At 42.4% G+C, this 21,701-nt stretch overlaps 1 protein-coding gene across 4 annotated transcripts in view; it reads left to right on the forward strand.

Moving 5' to 3' along the window:
• Window positions 1-20,784, forward strand: part of LOC128136207 (sorting nexin-2-like) — a 35,857-nt gene extending 15,073 nt beyond the window's left edge. For 2 of the 4 annotated variants that reach the window (XM_052775411.1, XM_052775407.1), the window contains 3 exons: window positions 14,326-14,531; window positions 16,644-16,787; window positions 17,291-19,186. In XM_052775411.1, coding sequence (XP_052631371.1) covers window positions 14,326-14,531; window positions 16,644-16,787; window positions 17,291-17,599 — 659 coding nt within the window. In that variant the 3' untranslated portion in view covers window positions 17,600-19,186. The other 2 variants (XM_052775409.1, XM_052775410.1) reach the window with 2 other exon arrangements.
• The last annotated feature ends 917 nt before the right edge of the window (window positions 20,785-21,701 follow it).

Here is a 21,701-nt window from a genome sequence, read left to right on the forward strand (position 1 = left end):
TCTTTTTACCAGGGGATCGATCACAAAATGCTTATGACATACAGGGTAATGGTGGTGTAAAAAGGTAGTAGTTAAATTTTTGGTTTGAAATGCATAGGGAGCAAGATGTGCTACGGGACAAGTACTTCCCATTGTGGTAGAAGACTTCTATATGAGTTTGTGCTACAGACCCAGAACCATCCAGATGCTAGAATGGTAGGCCACCAATTTGATTTCATAAGATTTCTAGGGAAATATTCCTCACACCATTGATAAGACTCTTTTTCACTGTAAGGATGATCAAATTTGAGTAGGAAAGTGTGGCTCATTCGAATAGTGTGAAAAGGATTGGCATATATACAGCTGGTCATGTTATGCCACTTACAGATAAACATTACATAGCAACCACTGAAAACATCAGTGTGGTATCAACATTATTCTCATACTGAACTCAAAACATAGCACTGTACCAGCTACTAGGAAGAAAATTAACTCTATCCCAGCCAAAACCAGGACAAACCATTACTCTGTAGAATGTAAAATGTAGAATTAGGACCAGTGAAATTATAGTATCTTTGGCAAAATGTACCATTCCCTGTGAGATTGCAGAGTGGTGAAATATTTAAAACACCAGCATTTGTAATCACTGATTTATTTTTACAGATTCATGTGGTTCTTAAATTGGATTCATTACAAACTCTGGCTCGATTATGGCATATCACCTGAAACTGGGTTTGTGACCAGTTGTAGAGCAGAGTATAGTCACAATGGCTTGTTTCTCCCACCCACGTTGAATTTGTACGTTCGGGCATTGTAATGCACCATGGGGTTTTATCATACGAATGTGCCTTAGAAGATTGGGTTTGATAAGTTGGAGGATTGGGAAGTGAGTATGCCAATTTCGATTGGTACCAAGACATTTCACGAACAGGTTCAGCTAAACACCCGGAATTAGTATCTGAAGATTGAGGATGGTGTAAACAATACCAGCACTTTGATTCGTTACCCATTTGAGAGATGATGTTCATGAACTGAATGACACGATTATTGTTCCAGTCATGACATAAAGAGGAACGGGGTAAAAATAAGGATAAGTACAATACAATGGGTGCTATGATTATTATTTTCCTGCATTTGGAATTTCCATGAAGGTAAACTGATGATTCCTTGGGTGCATTCCAGGTTTATTCAGGCTGAAGAATCCATCCAAGTATAGTTCATTACCTGAAGCGATGAGAAATGTCGTGGTTTAACCCCAGCCAGCAACTAAGCACCACACAGCCGCTCATTCACTCCCCCCCCACCCAGTGGGATGGGGGAGAAAATCGGGAAAAGAAGCAAAACCCGTGGGTTGAGATAAGAACAGTTTAATAGGACAGAAAAGAAGAAACTAATAATGATAATGATAACACTAATAAAATGACAACAGCAATAATGAAAGGATTGGAATGTACAAATGATGCGCAGTGCAATTGCTCACCACCTGCCGATTGACTCCCAGCTAGTCCCCGAGCGGCGATTCCCTCCGCCCCCACTCCCCCCAGTTCCTATACTAGATGGGACGTCACATGGTATGGAATACCCTGTTGGCCACTTTGGGTCAGCTGCCCTGGCTGTGTCCTGTGCCAACTTCTTGTGCCCCTCCAACTTTCTCGCTGGCTGGGCATGAGAAGCTGAAAAATCCTTGACTTTAGTCTAAACACTACTGAGCAACAACTGAAAACATCAGCGTGTTATCAACATTCTTCGCATACTGAACTCAAAACATAGCACTGTACCAGCTACTAGGAAGACAGTTAACTCTATCCCAGCTGAAACCAGGACAGAAATTATCTGGTCTTGGAAATTATCCAAGCCTCAGTGATAGTTAGAGGGAGTCCCCATTTAGAAATGGTTTTCCATATGCCCTTTTCTCAGGGAGTGAGTAAAGTGACAGATATTTTAACCATTGAAATGTAGTTAATAAGAATAGTGTCACCCTGAGAAAAGCGACAGGCTACAGTGGGGGGTTTATAGGTTTTGTTGGATGGAGAGCAGAAAAATGAGCTCGTTCTACCGGGCATCTGGTGGGCGTCTGTCGGTTATTTAAGCATCGGACAGCTTCGGGTCGGGCTTTACCCGATTTTCCTGTATATAAATTTTGCTCCAGAGTTCGTTTTAGTAGACCATTCCATCTCTCGACCATGCCATTACTTTGGGGTCTGTAGGTGTGGAATGATTGCTGGAGGTGACTTATTGATATGTCCCCCCCTTAAGGGAAGGTAAACCTCCAGGGTGGAACGCGTTGGATATGCAAGAAATCTGTTCCATAATAATTCCCTAAGCAACATAACCTGCAACCTTAGATGTTAGCAACACCAGGGGAGCTTGGTATGCTGACTCTGAGAAACAACACGGAGGGTGGAGTGGAGTGGAGACACCGCAGCCAGGCTCTGTGATATCACTGCAGGGATGGGGAACTGGAACTACTGGAACAAGAATGGAAGGTCCCTGCATTGAATCCACTGAAGCAAGTGTCCTGGTTTCAGCCCAGCCGGTAACAAAGGACCACGCAGCCACTCGCTCGCTCCTCCTGCCCCCCTCCGGTGGGATAGGGAGGAGACGGAGGAGAGAAAAGAAAAAAAACTGGAACCTCGAGGGTTGAGACAAGGGCAGTTTACTGGGACAACACAAAAAAAAGGTTACAACAACAACAACGGTACTAATGAAAGAATATACAAAAAGAGTGATGCACAGTGCAACTGCTCACCACCCGGAACCCGACGCTCCGCCACCGAAAGTGGAGAGCCCTCCCCCCCCGGCCCGCTCCCCATTTATATTCTGAGCATGATGTCACATGGTATGGAATAGCTCCTTGGCTAGTTCAGGTCGGCTGCCCCAGCTATGCCCCCCCCACCTCCCAGGTTCCTGTAAAAATTAACTCTATCCCAGCTGAACCCAGGACATTATCCACCCCTTATTCTATACCATCTACATCATGCCCAGATCTTACATTTTCCAATCAACCACTACCACTTTCCTTGTCTTATATATATATATGTGTCGTGGTTTAACCCCAGCCAGCAACTAAGCACCATGCAGCCGCTCACTCACTCCCCCCCCACCCAGTGGGATGGGGGAGAAAATCGGGAAAAGAAGCAAAACCCGTGGGTTGAGATAAGAACGGTTTAATGGAACAGAAAAGAAGAAACTAATAATGATAATGATAACACTAATAAAATGACAACAGCAATAATGAAAGGATTGGAATGTACAAATGATGCGCAGTGCAATTGCTCACCACCCGCCGACCGACACCCAGTTAGTCCCCAAGCGGCAATTCCCCGCCCCCCCCCCTCCCAGTACCTATACTAGATGGGACGTCACATGGTATGGAATACCCCATTGGCCAGTTTGGGTCAGCTGCCCTGGCTGTGTCCTGTGCCAACTTCTTGTGCCCCTCCAGCTTTCTCGCTGGCTGGGCATGAGAAGCTGAAAAATCCTTGACTTTAGTCTAAACACTACTGAGCAACAACTGAAAACATCAGTGTTATCAACATTCTTCGCATACTGAACTCAAAACATAGCACTGTACCAGCTACTAGAAAGACAGTTAACTCTATCCCAGCTGAAACCAGGACAGTATCCACCCCTTATTCTATACCATTGACATCATGCACAGTTCCCATACCTTTAGTTACATCCTGATCAATCATCATCACCTTTCCATCCCTTTAAGACATATGAACAATGAGATATATATATATATATATATGTATACACACACAGAGATATCATTCCTTTAGTTCATGGGTCATGTTCATAAAATGTTCATTGAGTTCATTTAGTTTCCGACTCTGGGCTCCATCTGTCATACCAGTCTTTCTGGGCAGGAGGGATGGTGCAAAGTCCTCTCAGTCGGTAGAGCAGAATGGGGCTTCAGTGCGGTGTGACGAGCAGGTGACATTTGGCGCAGCAGGAGGATGGTGTGCACCGTTGGATTGTTGCATGCTGGAGTCAGTTCTGGTTCCATCACTACTGCGCTTTGCTCAGTTTTATCACAGTTCTTTTCTTGCTTGATCTAAGTGATTCTTACTATAGTACTATGGATATAGCATATAACAATTATAGTAAGGATAATATACAGTAGCAGGGTTATATAGCAACTAATATACAGTTATAATTCTGGCTATTCTCACCTAAAATTAAATCCCCTTGAGGCACACATCGGACTTCCCCATCTTTTTGCATCACCCACCAAGTGCACCCAGGCCCTTGAGCAAAAGCAATCCCATGAATGGGTTTAACTTTGCCTGAGGAGGAGTAACCCAGACTGTCTTCCCTAACATATTTTTTATGTGCACTACAGGGACTTTATCCCCTTCTACAGTATGTAAAAGTTCTGACTGGGCAGGGCCACCCCGATTGGCAGATCCTCTGGTGTTGACTAACCAGGTGGCTTTTGCTAAATGTGTATCCCAATGTTTGAAAGTTCCACCCCCCCATTGCTCTCAATGTAGTCTTTAACAGTCCATTGTATCGCTCAATTTTCCCAGAGGCTGGTGCGTGATAGGGGATATGATACACCCACTCAATGCCATGCTCTTTGGCCCAGGTGTCTATGAGGTTGTTTCGGAAATGAGTCCCGTTGTCTGACTCAATTCGTTCTGGGGTGCCATGTCGCCACAAGACTTGCTTTTCAAGGCCCAGGATAGTGTTCCGGGTGGTGGCATGGGGTACAGAATATGTTTCCAGCTATCCAGTGGTTGCTTCCACCATCGTGAGCACATAGCGCTTGCCTTGGCGAGTTTGTGGACAGAGTGTGATATAGTCAATCTGCCAGGCTTCTCCATATTTATATTTCAGCCATCGCCCTCCATACCAGAGAGGCTTTAACCGCTTGGCTTGCTTAATTGCAGCACATGTTTCACATTCATGGATAACCTGTGCAATAGTGTCCATGGTCAAGTCCACCCCTCGATCACGAGCCCATCTATATGTTGCATCTCTTCCCTGGTGGCCTGAAGCATCATGGGCCCACTGAGCCATAAATAGCTCACCCTTATGTTGCCAGTCCAGGTCCACCTGAGCCACTTCAATCTTGGTGGCCTGATCCACCTGTTGGTTGTTTTGATGTTCTTCAGTGGCCTGACTCTTGGGTATGTGAGCATCTACATGACGTACTTTTACAACCAGATTCTCTAGCCGGGATGCAATATCTTGCCACAGTGCGGCAGCCCAGATGGGTTTACCTCTGCGCTGCCAGTTGCTCTGCTTCCATTGCTGTAGCCACCCCCACAGGGCATTTGCCACCATCCATGAGTCAGTATAGAGCTAGAGCACTGGCCACTTCTCTCTTTCAGCAATATCTAACGCTAGCTGGATGGCTTTCACCTCTGCGAACTGACTCAATTCACCTTCTCCTTCAGCAGTTTCTGCAACTTGTCATGTAGGACTCCATACGGCAGCCTTCCACCTCCGATGTTTTCCCACAATGCGACAGGACCCGTCAGTGAACAGGGCATATTGCCTCTCATTTTCTGGCAGTATATTATACAGCAGGGCCTCTTCAGCACGTGCCACCTCCTCCTCTGGCGACATTCCAAAATCTTTGCCTTCTGGCCAGTCCGTGATCACTTCCAAAATTCCTGGGCGACTGGGGTTTCCTATGCGAGCCCGTTGTGTAATCAGTGCAATCCACTTACTCCACGTGGCATCAGTTGCATGATGTGTAGAGCAGACCCTCCCTTTGAACATCCAGCCCAGCACTGGCAGTCGGGGTACTAAGAGGAGCTGTGTTTCAGTACCAACCACTTCTGAGGCAGCTCAAACTCCTTCATATGCTGCCAATATCTCTTTTTCAGTTGGAGTATAGCGAGCCTCGGATCCTCTGTATCCCCGACTCCAAAACCCCAGGGGTCGGCCTCGGGTCTCCCCAGGTGCTTTCTGCCAGAGGCTCCAGGTAGGGCCATTCTCCCCAGCTGCAGTATAGAGCACATTTTTAACATCTTGTCCTGCCCGGACTGGCCCAAGAGCTACTGCATGAACAATCTCCCGCTTAATTTGTTCAAAGGCTTGTCTTTGCTCAGGCCCCCATTTAAAATTGTTCTCCTTCCGGGTAACTTGGTAGAGAGGACTTACAATTTCACTGTAATTTGGAATATGCATTCTCCAAAAGCCCACAACACCTAAGAAAGCCTGTGTTTCCTTTTTATTAGTCAGTGGGGACATAGCTGCTATTTTGTTGATCACATCCATAGGGATGTGACAACGCCCATCTTGCCATTTTACTCCTAAGAACTGGATCTCCTGTGCAGGTCCCTTGACCTTACTTTCTTTTATGGCAAAACCAGCCTTCAAAAGGATTTGGATTATTTTCTTCCCTTTCTCAAAAACTTCTTCTGCCATGTTGCCCCATACGATGATGTCATCAATGTATTGCAGGTGTTCTGGAGCTTCACCTTTTTCCAGTGCAGCCTGGATCAGTCCATGGCAAATGGTGGGGCTGTGTTTCCACCCCTGGGGCAGTCGATTCCAGGTGTACTGGACGCCCCTCCAAGTGAAAGCAAACTGTGGCCTGCACTCCGCTGCCAAAGGAATGGAGAAAAATGCATTAGCAATGTCAATTGTGGCATACCACTTAGCTGCCTTTGATTCCAGTTCATATTGAAGCTCTAACATATCTGGCACAGCAGCGCTCAGCGGTGGCATGACTTCATTCAGCCCACTATAATCTACTGTTAGTCTCCATTCCCCATTAGATTTCCGCACAGGCCATATGGGACTATTAAAGGGTGATTGAGTCTTGCTGATCACTCCTTGGCTCTCCAATTGGCAAATCAGCTTATGGATGGGGATCAGGGAGTCTCGGTTGGTGCGATATTGCCGCCGGTGCACCGTCGTGGTAGCAATTGGCACGTGTTGTTCTTCAACCTTCAGCAACCCCACAACCGAAGGGTCTTGAGAGAGACCAGGCAGGGTAGACAGCTGTTCAATCTCCTCCGTCTCCAAGGCAGCTATACCAAAGGCCCAACGGTACCTTTTTGGGTCCTTGAAATACCCCCTCCTGAGATAATCTATACCAAGGATGTACAGGGCCTCTGGGCCAGTTGCAATGGGGTGTTTATGCCACTCATTCCTGGTTAGACTCATTTCAGCTTCCAATATGGTTAGCTCTTGGGATCCCCCTGTCACACCAGAGATACAGATGGGTTCTGCCCCTTTATAACTTGATGGCATTAGGGTGCATTGTGCACCAGTGTCTACTAGAGCCTTATATTCCTGTGGGTCGGACGTGCCAGGCCATCGAATCCACACTGTCCGGTAGACTCGGTTGTCCCTCTCCTCCACCTGGCTGGAGGCAGGGCCCCTCTAATCCTGGTTAGAATATCTGTTACTCACTTTTCGCACACGTGAATCAGAAGTCCCTTCGAGAGGATCAGAAATGGGATCAGCCCACCTACTGCGTCTGGGGGACTGCTCACGGGAAACTGGAGCAGCAGTTTTCCAAGAAGAATCCTCTTTTCTGGTTGCTTTTTCTCACAACTCCCGTACCCGTGCATCCAGGACTGAGGTAGGTTCTCCATCCCACTTCCTCATGTCCTCTCCATGGTCACGCAGGTAAAACCACAGGTTAGCCCGTCGTGTGTACTTTCTCTCTCCTCTCTCTTGGGCAGAGGAGTGCTTACTCCCAGTAGCTGCGATGCGGGCCTGTACAGGTGGGGAGGAGGATATATCCACTTTGAATTGCTGGAACTCTCGGGACAATTCCTCTACAGCCGAGACACAGGCCCATAGGGAGGAAGAGAGACTTCTTTCGTATTGCCGGAGTTGGACAGCCAATTCATCCACCGTTTGTCCATAGCCTTCTTTCCAGGACATTACTGCCAATGAGTTGGCATAGGTTGGTGGTGCACTTCGTAGAAACTTCTGCCACATGGGTTGTGTGCATTGGACTTCATCTGGATCTGTGGGTGACTGCGCATTTTCTGGATCATTATAAATCACCTCCAGCACGGCTAATTCCCTCAGGTACTGGATACCTCTCTCCATGGTGGTCCACTTGCCTTGGTGACATGTAACTTCATCCTTGAAGGGGTATCTTTCCTTTACACCTAACAGAAGTCGCCTCCAGAGGCTGAGGACTTGTGTTTTTCTCCCAATCACCTTGTCGATGCCCCCTTCCCTAGACAGAGATCCCAACTGCTTGGCTTCCTTACCCTCTAATTCCACACTACTAGCCCCATTATCCCAGCATCGGAGCAGCCAGGTAACAATGTGCTCACCTGGGTGGCGGCTAAAATCTTTTCGCATGTCACGCAACTCACTCAGGGATAGAGATCGGGTAATTATTTCAGGTTCTGCCTCTTCCTCCTGTTCTCGCGATGACCCTGGTTCACTTTCATCTCTCACTAAGTGAACTGATTTCTTTGTGTGTTTCTTTTTCTGTACAGGGGCGACTGATACTGGCACAGGTTGGTTCTCTGGTTTAGCTGCAGTATCTGTCACCGGGGTTGGGGTAGCCACACTGCCTGTTGCCGGGGTAGGGGTAGCCACACTGCCTGTTGTCAGGGTTGAGGTAGCCACGGTGCCTGTTGTCGGGGTTTGGGTAGCCATGGTGCCTGTTGTCAGTGTTGGGGTAGCCACGGTGCCTGTTGTCCTGTTTTCCATCTTTTCCCCCTTTTCCCCCTGAGGGTGCTGCCTAATATCAAGCAGTGTTTGGTAGATACTGGCCAGGGCCCAGCACAGTGCAGTGACTTGTACGTCTTTGGAATAGCCACAGCATTTTTCTTTCAAATATTCTACCACTTCATGAGGGTTCTTTAGTTGTTCAGGAGTGAACTTCCAAGCCACTTCAGGTGAGAAGTTCTCTACATACCTGCCCATATCCTCCCACATGCCGTGCCACCCATGAATATCCAGCTTTAGGGCAGATCTCTGGGTGGTACTCTTAAAGAGCCTTTTTGTAGCCCTAAACATCACCTGAAACACATTCAGGAGACATAGCACTAAAAGCACACTGGCTTGCGCATCCCAAGGATATTCAAAATTCTCAAAAGCTGTTGTAATTAGTCGGAAGGAGAGAAGGGAGGCGAACGGACGGGGGGAAGTATCCCCCCCTAACTTCCCCATGGATTGAGTGTCATTACCAATAAAATCCGATAGAAGGTGCCCGAGGTATGGAAATGATATCACTGCCTCATACAGATACCAGCTTAACCTCATGACCAGTGATGTAATCATTTCACAAGTCGACATTGCCCAGTACAGCAAAATGATAATCCCAATCACTCTCCCAGAGGTGAGAAACGTAACTACAGGCAATACATAGAGCATATAAGAACTTACAAAACGCCACCATGTAAACAAATGAATCAACATTGTGACTAACATCTATTTATCTAATATAAGAAATGCGTATGACAAATTTGTTTCAACACGCTCTGGCCAGATCTGTCGTTATCTCAACCCTTCGTGCCCCACGTTGGGCGCCAAAAAGGACTGTCGTGGTTTCAGCCCAGCTGGTAACAAAGGACCACGCAGCCGCTCGCTCACTCCTCCCGCCCCCCTCCGGTGGGATAGGGAGGAGACGGAGGAGAGAAAAGAAAAAAAACCTGGAACCTCGAGGGTTGAGACAAGGGCAGTTTACTGGGACAACACAAAAAAAAGGTTACAACAACAACAACGGTACTAATGAAAGAATATACAAAAAGAGTGATGCACAGTGCAACTGCTCACCACCCGGAACCCGATGCTCCGCCACCGAAAGTGGAGAGCCCTCCCCCCGGCCCGCTCCCCATTTATATACTGAGCATGATGTCACATGGTATGGAATAGCTCCTTGGCTAGTTCAGGTCGGCTGCCCCGGCTATGCCCCCCCACCTCCCAGGTTCCTGTAAAAATTAACTCTATCCCAGCTGAACCCAGGACAGCAAGGAGGTGAAACAAGGGGGTTCTGTCAATGCTATTGCCTTACTTCTGATGTATATCATCAGTGCCCAGTTCTGGAGTAGCGACCTGCTAAATCATGTTCTCTGGGTGAACTTTGCTCATTATAATCTCATTATAATACCAAAACACACCTCCATCCCAAAAGCTACCCACCTCCAAGGTGCGACCACCCCTCACTGAGCATGCATTCTGAATTTTCTCTAGCATATACCTTTAAAAATAAAGCGAGGAGGTTTTACACCAATCAAAGTAAAGGTATGTATGACTAGAGTCACTCAAGCTCCACCTAAAAATGAGAAAATATAAAAGGGCTTAAGAGAGGAGGAATGTTAGGGAAGACACCATCATAGACAAGTCAGGAGGACATCGCTGACTTCTGGGATCAGTCGATGGGCTGAACCTCTCTCCCCCACCATAGGGACGCCTATTGGGTAAGATTCGAACCCTCGGTTATGCCGAGTGCTTCCCCGGGAAACTTAGAAAGCTCTATAGAGTTTTTCCATAACTTAGTGTGCTTGTAGTCGACTGTATTATTATTTGCACGTGCTTTGCAGACACTGTATTTATCACTGGCAATCCAAAAGAACCTGTACTCCTGTTGCTTTAATAAACTCTACTATTCATTAATCTAGCCGTGATAGTTCGTTAATGCATCCAAACTCCCTAAGTCTAGTAATTCTCGTGTATTGAATGCGGCTAAGCCAAGAGTGCAGTACGCTATTAGTGCATCCATCATTGTGATAGTTCAGCATATTGAACGCGACCGGACTTATAGCGTTGAATTGGACATCACTCAAAAATTAAACATAGCCGCCCCCAGCCCCTCTGACACCTGAGGATAAGCTGGAATGCAAGGGTATTTATTTTCTGCCAAACTTCTTTACCCTTTAACACAACAGTAGGGCATGTGGAACACCCAGGCAACTCCATTACGTTCACGCCGTTCTTGTACAATTTTATTTTTGAAATGAGAGCTGTTGTCAGACTGCAAAGCAGAAGGCATGGGAGTGTCAGCAAACCATCCATTAAGTCCTGCCACAGTGTTAAGACCATCAGCTTTCCTACAAGGAAAGCTTTCCCTAAGCCTGATATTATTTCAACTCCAGGAAGGATATAATGCCACCCCTCGGATGTTTGAGGAAGAGGTCCAACATAATCAATTTACCAAGTGGACCAGGGGACTTATTTCCTACCCTCTATCCATTTGGTCCTGAAAAAGGTAACCTCCTGATATTGTTTCTTCATCAGTTGTTTCAAAAGCCTGTTTAGTGTTGCCCTGTATCCAGCTTTTGCCTCATAGAATATCCATGTATAATATATTTAGGTTTCCTAGTAGCATTTAGTATTGGGGGGGGGGGGGCACAAAAGGGAGGTTTCAGTTTTACCTTAACAATTCAGTAAGGAACCACTACTCCATTTACTCCGTTTACTAATATTTTCTGATGTTTCAGAGGGATGGCTCCAGGACATGATTCTACTTTAATCATGGAAAATTGTGCTCTGGTATTGTCATGGTTTAACCCCAGCCAGCAACTAAGCACCACGCAGCCGCTCACTCACTCCCCCCCACCCAGTAGGATGGGGGAGAGAATCGTGAAAAAAGAAGTAAAACTCACGGGTTGAGATAAGAACAGTTTAATAGGACAGGAAGGAAGAAAATAATAATAATAATAATAAAAGGATTGGAATATACAAGTGATGCACGATGCAATTGCTCACTACCCGCCGACTAACGCCCAGTTAGTCCCCGATCAGCGATCCCTCCCAGCCCCACTCCCCCCACTTTATATACTGGGCATGACGTCACATATTATGGAATACCCCGTTGGCCACTTTGGGTCAGCTGCCCTGGCTGTGTCCTGTGCCAACTTCTTGTGCCCCTCCATCCTTCTTGCTGGCTGGGCATGAGAAGCTGAAAAATCCTTGACTTCAGACTAAACTTACTTAGCAACAACTGAAAACATCAGTGTTATCAACATTATTCTCATACTGAACTCAAAACATAGCACTGTACCAGCTACTAGGAAGACAATTAACTCTATCCCAGCCAAAACTAGGACAGGTATCTATGAGAAAATCAGTTTTTAATTTATCGTTTACTATGGCCTCTGCTAGTCCGAGTCCCTGGTCTAGTTTCCCCAATTGTGTGGATTGTCCGGCTCATAGTTCACAAACGAGTTTCACCATGTCTAGTGCACACAGGCGACTCATGGGGGGTTACAAAAGCGACCCAGCCTTGGATTGCCTTGAGGCCCTGTCTCTCTGCAGAGACCACTCACGGGGAGCTGTGTAGACAGCTTAGCCCTGGGTTGTCTGATAAACCCTAAACTAAACAGGGCGGTGGCTGTGCCATTCAAAGAACCAAAACCTGAACTGAGCCTTGAAATCCCTTAACAAATAGTATGCCCTGAGTCTCGATCCAACCACTATTCAGTTGCCTGAGGAAGCAAGGTAAAAAACCCCAAAACCTGGAGGGTTTCAGCTTCAGTTTCAAATGACAACCTTGTGTATTCAAACAATCACAGCCCAACAAAGGAAAGATAAGGGGAAACTCCACTCAGATATACATAATCCATTTAGGCATATATCATAGTCCACTCAGGCATAGTCATACACACCATTCCACAAGTCAGGGGATAAAAACTCTTAAGATTCAGGTTGGAAATGGGGGATTCACTTCTCCAACTATACACTTGGCTTGTGAAGGAAACCCTTCCCCCCCTTGATCGGGACGCCGGTTGAGGTAACTTCCCTGGGATTGAAAGCCCTTACCTGGAGGGGTAAGTGAATATTGTTTATGCTTTAAGTTTGTGAACGCGTGCATGCTTGTGGTTGTCTGTGAATTGCTTGTGGTTGTAATAATGTACTACTCTTGCCTTAAAAAATTGCAATAGTGCATTCCTCCATTGTATCTGTAAAACCTGCAATAGTGGCGTGTTAAGTCTGTAAGTGAAGTTCAAATAAATCATTTGCTTGAACCTTGCAGTTAAGTCCTTTTACATCACACCAATACTGCTTTCTGATAGGAGACAAATCAGGTTATTTTTGCAGTTTGAATGGTTTTCCCTGTATTGGAGGAATACTAGGCAAATGTGTAGATAAGTTTTCCTCCTTTTCTCTTTCTTTCACTAGCAATTTTAGGTTTTGAGAGAAGAAATGTCCATAAGCTTAATATTTTAATTACCTATGTAGCTGTTTTGTCAATACTACTTTCCATCAGATCATTTATTTATTTTAATATAAATTAAATAAATCAAAGTTTGATTTGTAGTATATGAAAGACCATAAATGTGCCTTATGACACAGATGCATTATGTTTAAGTATGGGGTCACCTTTCAACTCTGCCCTTTCAAAAGTACATGAATGTGTCTTAAATTGCTTTCTCATACCTCTACTTCCTCTACTAGGAATTATTCTCTGTAGAGGCAGATGTCTCTGAGATCAGATGTCCTCAAGGTTAAAGAGTATTTTAAGAAGTAATGAAAATGGGAATGTATTTGATTACCGCTGATTTGACACCTGCTCTTAGATTTCAAGAAATGCTTTTTTTAAAGAGTGGTATTTAAATTGTGATAGTTTTAAATATCTGAAGACTTTTCTTCTACAAATATTTCTGGTGTTCTGATGATTCTACAAAAGCAGCACAGTTATAAACAAATCTGTGCTTTCAATCCTTAACTAAGCTTTCAATCCTTAACTAAGGATTACAATGAAATTTTGTTCAAAGGTCCTTCATAGGAGTTAACACGATGACTTAACATGAGGTTTGATAAGACAGTTGCCTAAGTGTTTGTTAATGAATAAGCTCAAAACTTCAGTTTCATGGATGCCAGCCACAAAGTCATATGCTTTTTTTTTTTTAAGGCATGTTAAAACATGTCAATATATTACAGTATACAGTCTTGTTAAGGATACTTAAGTCAATAGAACAGTATAATGGAAGCAAATTCCACTCTGGTGTTGATGTTCTCATTGAATAATTCTCTTCCTCTTCTTCCTCCCCCACAACTGCATGGAACAACTTCACTACAGACCAGTTAAGATTGTCTTGAATTTGCTGTATATGTGACTTGACTTTTGTTTTATGGGCTTGGACTTTTTCTGAACTAAGCAGTTGGATAATACTGAAGTGACAGTTTCTTCCATGTATTTTGCAAAACACAATAGGTATCACATAACAGGCTCAGCAAATCATTTACTGATGTTGGAGACTTTTGGGTGCACTATGTTCTCCTAAATGTGGTTTCATTGTGATCTCCTTGTGTATTTTATCGTGAGCTTTGGGAAATATAGTTTATATTTTTCAGTTGGTAAATTTAGGGTTGCTGTAGGGCAGAGGTCTGCTTGGTTGATCTATCTTGAAGAGTAACATAACAAATTAACTTCATTGTATGGATGTCACTCCTGTGTTTCAGAGCTTTCAGCCAACACAGCTGCCTTTGCTAAAAGTGCTGCCATGTTAAGTAATTCTGAGGACCACACTGCTCTATCTAGAGCTTTGTCTCAGCTTGCAGAGGTTGAGGAGAAGATAGATCAGTTGCATCAAGAACAAGCTTTTGCTGATTTTTATGTGTTCTCAGAACTGTTTGGTGACTACATTCGTCTTATTGCTGCAGTAAAAGTAAGTACTGCTAGGAAAAATGCTTAAGTTTTGTGTTTAGGGTCACACTTTGCAGTTTGTATATTTAAGGTAAATGGCCAGGTTGGATGGGGCTTTGAGCAACCTGATCTAGTGGAAGGTATCCCTGCCCATGGCAGGGGGGTTGGAACTAGATAATCTTTAAGGTCCCTTCCAACCCAAACCATTCTATGAGTCTATGAATGTTTGTATGCACTTGCACACTTCATTATGCAGTTAAGACTTGCTGAGTTTTTGCCTGAAATTCCAATCAAGTAAAATGAATGAATCCATGATCAGTTATTCCCATGATAAAAAATTGTTGTGACAAAAAATGGGCATGGATTAATAGGATCCAGACAAAATCTAAATGGTGAATATCTTCTAATTAGAGCAATATTAATTGTGCAGAATATTTAGGGACACCATACTAGTTAGCATGCTGTACATGTTTCTTTCAGGTAACTGATTTTTACAGTATGCTCATAAAATGTTTTCAAGAAAATAGTTTGGCCATATTAGATAACCAATAGTTTCAGTACATAAGCAACAAATATCACTTGTGGATCTACATCTCATTAAAGAAAGTATTCAATTTTGGTATACAGCATGATTAGGTTTTGACATGGGGAGGGGTTGTATTGGGTTTATGTGGGAAGGTTTTGGTAGTGGGGGATGCCGCAGGGGTGGCCTTTGTGAGAAGAGGCCAGGGGCTGCCCCATGCCAGACACAGCTGGTTCCAGACAGCTACCCAGTGGACCCACTGCTAGTCAAAGCTGAGCCAATCACCAAAGCTAGTGGTACCTCTGTGAAAACATATTTAAGAAAGGACAAATTGCTGCTCAGCAGTGTGTGTGTGTGAGGGGGAAGTGTAAGAAACAATCCTGCAGACACTAAGGTCAGAGAAGAAAGAGGGGGAGGAGGTGCTGGAACAGGTATTTCCCTGCAGCCTGTGGAGAGGATCACACCCAAGCAAGTGGAAGGAGGAGCAAGCCCTGAAGGAAGCTGCAGTCCTGGAGAGCCCACACAGGAGCAGGCTCCTCACAGGAACTGTGGCCTGTGGTGAGGAGCCCACGCAGGAGCAGTTCTTGAAGGACTGCAGACCGGGGGAAGGACTTATGCTGGAGCAGGGGAAAAGTGTAAGGAGGAAAGGAGCAGCAGAGAGGAACTGTTATGAACTGACTGCACCCCCCCCATCCCTCCTGTGCTGCTCAGGCAGGGGGAAGGTAGAGGAGTTGGGAATGAAGGAATGAAGTTGAGCCTGGGAAGAAGGGGTGGGTGGGGAGAAGGTGTTTTAGTTTTCGTCTTTGTTTCTCACCATCCTACTCTGTTTTTAATTGTCAATAAAATAATCTTCCCCAAGTTGAGTCAGTTTTGCCTGTGATGGTAATTGGTAAGTGATCTCTCTGTCTTTATCCTGACCCATGAGCTTTTTTTTCATCTTATTTTCTCCCCCTGTCCTGTTGAGGAGGGGGAATGAGAGAGCAGCTGTGGGTGGGGGGTCTGGCAGCCAGCCAAGGGTCAACCCATCACAGGGGTGTCTAAGGATTTTATCCAGAAATATCTTTGAACTTGTCAGGCTGTTGGGAATATATTTTTATGTATTTTATATATATATATATACACACACACATAATATATATAGTTATAGTCTATATGTTATTCTATATATTGTTATTCTATATATTCTATTATATAGAATACATAATATATAAAAATGTATAATTCAATTCTACTACCTCCTTCCATTGCTAACAAAAATGTACTGCCAGTTATGCATATAGTAAATGAAAAAGTTTGCTAGAATCTGTATTTAGAGAAGCATTTGTGTATTATAGCACTTTGCAGTGATTGCTTTGGTAGTATTGTGATGGGTCAAGGAACACAAGATGATTTGGAGCACCAAGGTGTCTGCTCTAAAGAGGCTTCTTGAATGCCCTCTGTTATTTTTAGATGGTATTTAGCTGTGCAAGCATGCTGGCAAATGAAATCCAAGACACAGCGAAGTTTCTTTTGAGTACACTTGTTTCAGTTTTATCCAGAAATATCTTTTCCTAATAGGACTTTAGATAAATTTAACAATTGCAATTGCTTAATAAACGCCCATACTTACAGGGTGTGTTTGATCATCGAATGAAATGCTGGCAGAAATGGCAAGATGCTCAGGTCACTTTACAAAAAAAACATGAAGCTGAAGCAAAGCTCCAACTTGCCAACAGACCTGATAAACTGCAGCAAGCTAAAGATGATATAAAAGAGGTAATGTTGTCAAGTATTTATATTATTCTGGAGGCCAGACTTTTTGTACTGATTCATTCAATCCCCATCAATGCACTATTTTATACAATTTTTGTTTATAAATCACGTATTTGCTATTTTCCATATTTACTGAAATTGTTAAAAGGAATTTATTTAAAATATGAGATGTGCACAATTGTTACCCATTCTGAGATATGTAAGGCAATCAAATACTGTCTCTACAGAGTCTGGGATATGGGAGGAGGGGAACATGAACAAGTTTAAAAATGCTTTTAACTGTTGCAGATGACTTGGGTAGTCAGAAGAACATCTCTTGGCTTCTAAAGCTAAAATCTAGCTAAAAAGACTAACAAACAGATAACTGTTCTCATGTTTTGCTTAATGATCCAGCATATCTACTTATATATTTTTTTTTTTAAATATATATATATTATAATTTCAGTAAAAATCTAACATGTTGAAGTTTCATGAATTATACACTTTTTCTAACATGCTTCACTAAGGAAATTGAAGAGGTAGGACAGTTTAATTATTTAACATTAATGCATTCTTGTTATGCACCACTATTTTCTCATGAAATAATGGAGAACATCATTGCAGATTTCAATCGCTTATGCACTTTATTTTGTTTGGCTGCCTCATTGGTCACTAACCCAAGCTGCTTTTTTCTTTCTGCACTTCAATATATTTTACGTACAGTGTTGAAGTTGCTCATTAATGTGGCTTTCTTTTTTTCTTTAAAAAGGCCCTTGTTGACTGGGAAAAAAGTGTCACTCTTTTGTGACCACATTCTTGCTGGTTGGCTCTCTTGATGTCATCCATCCACCATGCAACAAGTGAGCTGGAACTCATTGGCAAAACTAATTCCTGAGTGTTTGGAGTAGTAGGAAATACTCAATGACCCTTTCTCATTCTTAATATAAAAAGAATTAATGATGTCGTTCCTGAAGGATTTCTTTTTCCTACTTTATTGTGTGTTTAGAGAAGGTTGTTAGTAAACACAGAATTTGAATGTGCTGGCAGAAAATTATTGCTTCCACTGAAATATATTCAGAGTTGCTGAATTCTTTAATAGTAGTCCTTTTGACAGAGATATCAAAAAGTGGAAGCCTATGCAGCTTGAGCTTCATCCATGACTCAGTTCCTTTGTGCAGATAAAAGGTAAAAGAGTAGTCCTCAAAACACCATATTAAACAAGGGGAAGATTTTTCCTTGTCAGAAACTGTAAGATGGCAAATTATCCAGTGATAATTCCTACAAACCCTGGTGTTTGGATATGATGAATCTGGGACGTGGGTCCATAGGCCTATAGAGGCTGTCTCTGAAAAAAAAAAAAATGTTGCTTCCTGGCTGCTTTTTTCTGAGTAAGATAACTGTTACCAGATCTATTAGCTCCCATAATTCAGTTAGTATGTTGAGATTAACAGATACAGTTGCATTTTTAGAATGTCTGTTAGCATGCATATGTCTGAAGTGTCAGGATGATAGCTTTTTTCATAATATACTTACACAGATGGTTTAAATTTAGTAATATAATAGTTGCATAAAAGCAGGTGCAAAGGAAAGTCTAGTAATGATAAGGTAATATAGCTGGTGATGCTTTCTTAATTGTGTAACTGGATGTCTTTTGATATAAAATAAGGATAAACATGATCAAGTGTTTTGTAGTATTGATATTAATGCCTTGTTCCCAGTATGGCAAAACCCTACAAGCAGCTTCACTTCCTCTGAATTTTCCTTCTGTGCTCTTACCTGCAATTTTTTATTATTTTCTTTTTTTTTTATTGCTGCTGTCTCTTAAAACAGTCCCCACTGAGCAAGAAAGTTTGTGCTTTGGCTTGCCTAAATAATATACATTCTTATCAATAAACGCATCCTTGTTAGCTTGTCATCTGCAGCAGAAATATGACAAAGATAAGCAATTACTTGTCCATAGGCAGAGATGAAGACTTAATAATCTATTCTGTGAATAGGAAAGTACAGGCAACTATTTTTTGAGACTTTTTCACATTTGATTGAACAGATAAGAAAACTTAAAGGTTTAGCTTCCTTTTATAGCAGTGTTTGTAAAGGGAATAGCTAATAAAGCTTTAGAGATCCTTTTTCTTTGCTAAAGAATCTTTAAATTTTTTGTTACAAAATATTCGTTAATAACAATATTAAGATATTTTTATATTTGGTATACAGATAACATTACCTTAGAGATATCATTGTTTTAACTGATCTGATGACATCCTTCTCTGTAAATTGTTGTTCTGAAATTACTGTACTGATATTTTCCCTTAAGTATGTCAAAAAGGTGCTTTTCAACTCTTGAATGACTATCACTAATATAATAAAAAAAAGTTCAGCTACCAATAGACTGAACAGAGAACGCAGTCTTATCTCTGCATGTTTTTCCTTTGCCAGTGGGAGACAAAAGTTCAGCAAGGGGAAAAAGATTTTGAACAGGTCTCCAAAACCATTCGTGAGGAAGTGCAAAGATTTGAGGCATGTATAATTTTGTCCAAATAAATGACAGTTTTGCTTTAAATAATATTGATGTTCCAAGCAAACTTGGTTAAGAGGTTAATCTGCCATAATTATTTACTTTATTAACAGAGGGAACGAGTGAAAGACTTTAAAACTGTTATTATCAAGTACTTAGAATCATTAGTGCAAACAGAACAGCAGGTAAGAAATTTTAAAATTTTTGTACAAGTTAATAATTAATATATTCCATATTAGGTTAGTTAAAAAGGCAGGCTTTAAGTATAGCAGTTTCTAAAACATGGAGAACTAACTCTAGTCTGTAATATATTGCAGGAGAACATAGTGATTGCTGTTTCCCAGCTATTACTGTTCTCACTTGCATAGCCCTAATTCAGGGGAGCAAGAGAGAAGCTTCGTCAGGGAGGTGGGAGGGGAGTGGAAGGTCTTGTCTATTCAAGTAATACTTTTACTTGTAGACTGGAGCAAAATGCATTAAATATGTGCTTAGGCTTACTGAAGAGACTTGAATACTCAAATGCTTATCTGCTTTTTTAAAAAGAAACAAACAAACAAAAGAAGTACTGAATATTGTATAGCAGTAAAACAGCTTTCAGTGACTCAGAAGTAGGCCTGGTTCCCAAATGAGTGTCTGAAATCTTTTCTTTTTTTCAATCTGGGAATATAATCCTCCAGCTTTGTTTAATAAAAATAAAATAAAATAATTAAAAAACAAAACACCTTTAGAGGTAAGAATGGCAAACTCACCGTGCAAACAAATTCTGTATAACTATATTCTGTGGCAATGTGCTCAGTGCGTAAGAATAACTCTGTTTGCATGAGCAGATTTGTGTATTTATTACTTGTGTTTTTCTTGCATCATGTAATAATGTGAATGGATAATTAATCAATGGATAATGTGAATGGAAGCATCTGTGCTCTTACTTTGTCCAGTGGAGACAAATTCAGTACGAGAGGAAGAAGGTGTATGTGTGTTCTTTTCCAACATTCAGTACTTAAAGTAAGGCGTTTTTTTTTCCTTCTCTGCAAGCTAATAAAATACTGGGAGGCATTCCTACCTGAAGCCAAATCCATCGCCTAAAAGAAGACTATTCCAAATAACAAGAGACTCTCGATGTTTGTCCTGGATAAAAACTTCCACACTGAAATCACTTCAAAATCATCCAAATAAACCACTATATATTTTATGAATTAACACATGGTGGTTTTATATACCACAACATTTTATTAACAAGCTGCATGTCATGACCCTCTTTGAAATGGACTGTGGCATGATGTTCTGCAATACATTGCTGAATTGAACACTATTGTGTCTTAATACTTGCACCAAAACGTGCACTGTAAGGCTGGAAAGCAGATATTTTTGTTCTTTACAATACAGTGTTCTGTAGTATGTTTACCTGATCTTTGAAACAAATTTAATTGCATTGATTAACATTCACTTACACATTCCTGTACAAAATCATGTTTCTGTGGTTACGATAATAAAGAAATGTATCTTGTGAAACATTCAACTCTTATTTTGTTTCTCTAGATATTTACTGATGTTCTTAAAAGTAGCATATATAACCAATTGAGATTATATCAAAGGCAGCAACACATAGAATCATAGAATGGTTTGGGTTGGAAGGGATCTTTTAGAGATCATCTAGTCCAGCCCCCCTGCAGTGCATCAGTTGTCATGCATTGAGCATGCCAGCTTCACACAATATCATTTGCTTGCAAATGGGCCTGGCCTCAGCACCCTGAGACACATTCTTTAGTATCTGATTCTTGGCCTGTGATTTCTCCTGTCTCTAGTACTATCAGCATAAAGTAATTTTAATAGATTCTGATAGTTTGCTTGTGGAAGGTAAAGAATGCACTACAGATTGTGTCAGGTAGCTTTCTATGGCATGTAACATGGTAGAGACCCTCATGATGGTGGTGATAGCCAAACAAAGAGTATGGAAAAATAAGAACCCTATTTTGAGTGGTATTTAATTGCCCCCCTTCTCAACACGCTGCTGTGGATATCTTTGCTAACTCAGCAGGTTCAAAAACTTAGCTGTTTAACAAAGCAATGTTATTTGTGCTTAATAGTTGTTCACAGGTGGAATATATAGACAAAAAAACCAGTGGCGTTGTTTCTCCCTATTCAAAAAGAAAAATGCTCAAGAGATGTAAAAATATTAAGTAATCTCCAGGGACTAAACTGTATGTATTTGATTTCCCCCTCCCCCCTCAGTATTTAAGTTGGTGTATTTGGTGTATGCGGCAAGGTTTTTGTAGCAGGCAGGAGGTCTGCAGGGGTGGCCTCTGTGGGAAGAGACCAGGGGCTGCCCCTGTGCTGGACACAGCTGGTTCCAGATGGCTCTGCAACAGACCCACCACAGGCCAAAGCTGAGCCCATCAGCAAAGCTCGTGGTGCCTCTGAAAAGAAAC

The sequence above is a fragment of the Harpia harpyja genome, chromosome W (assembly GCF_026419915.1).
Source record: "Harpia harpyja isolate bHarHar1 chromosome W, bHarHar1 primary haplotype, whole genome shotgun sequence".
In the NCBI taxonomy this organism is placed as follows: Eukaryota; Metazoa; Chordata; class Aves; order Accipitriformes; family Accipitridae; genus Harpia; species Harpia harpyja.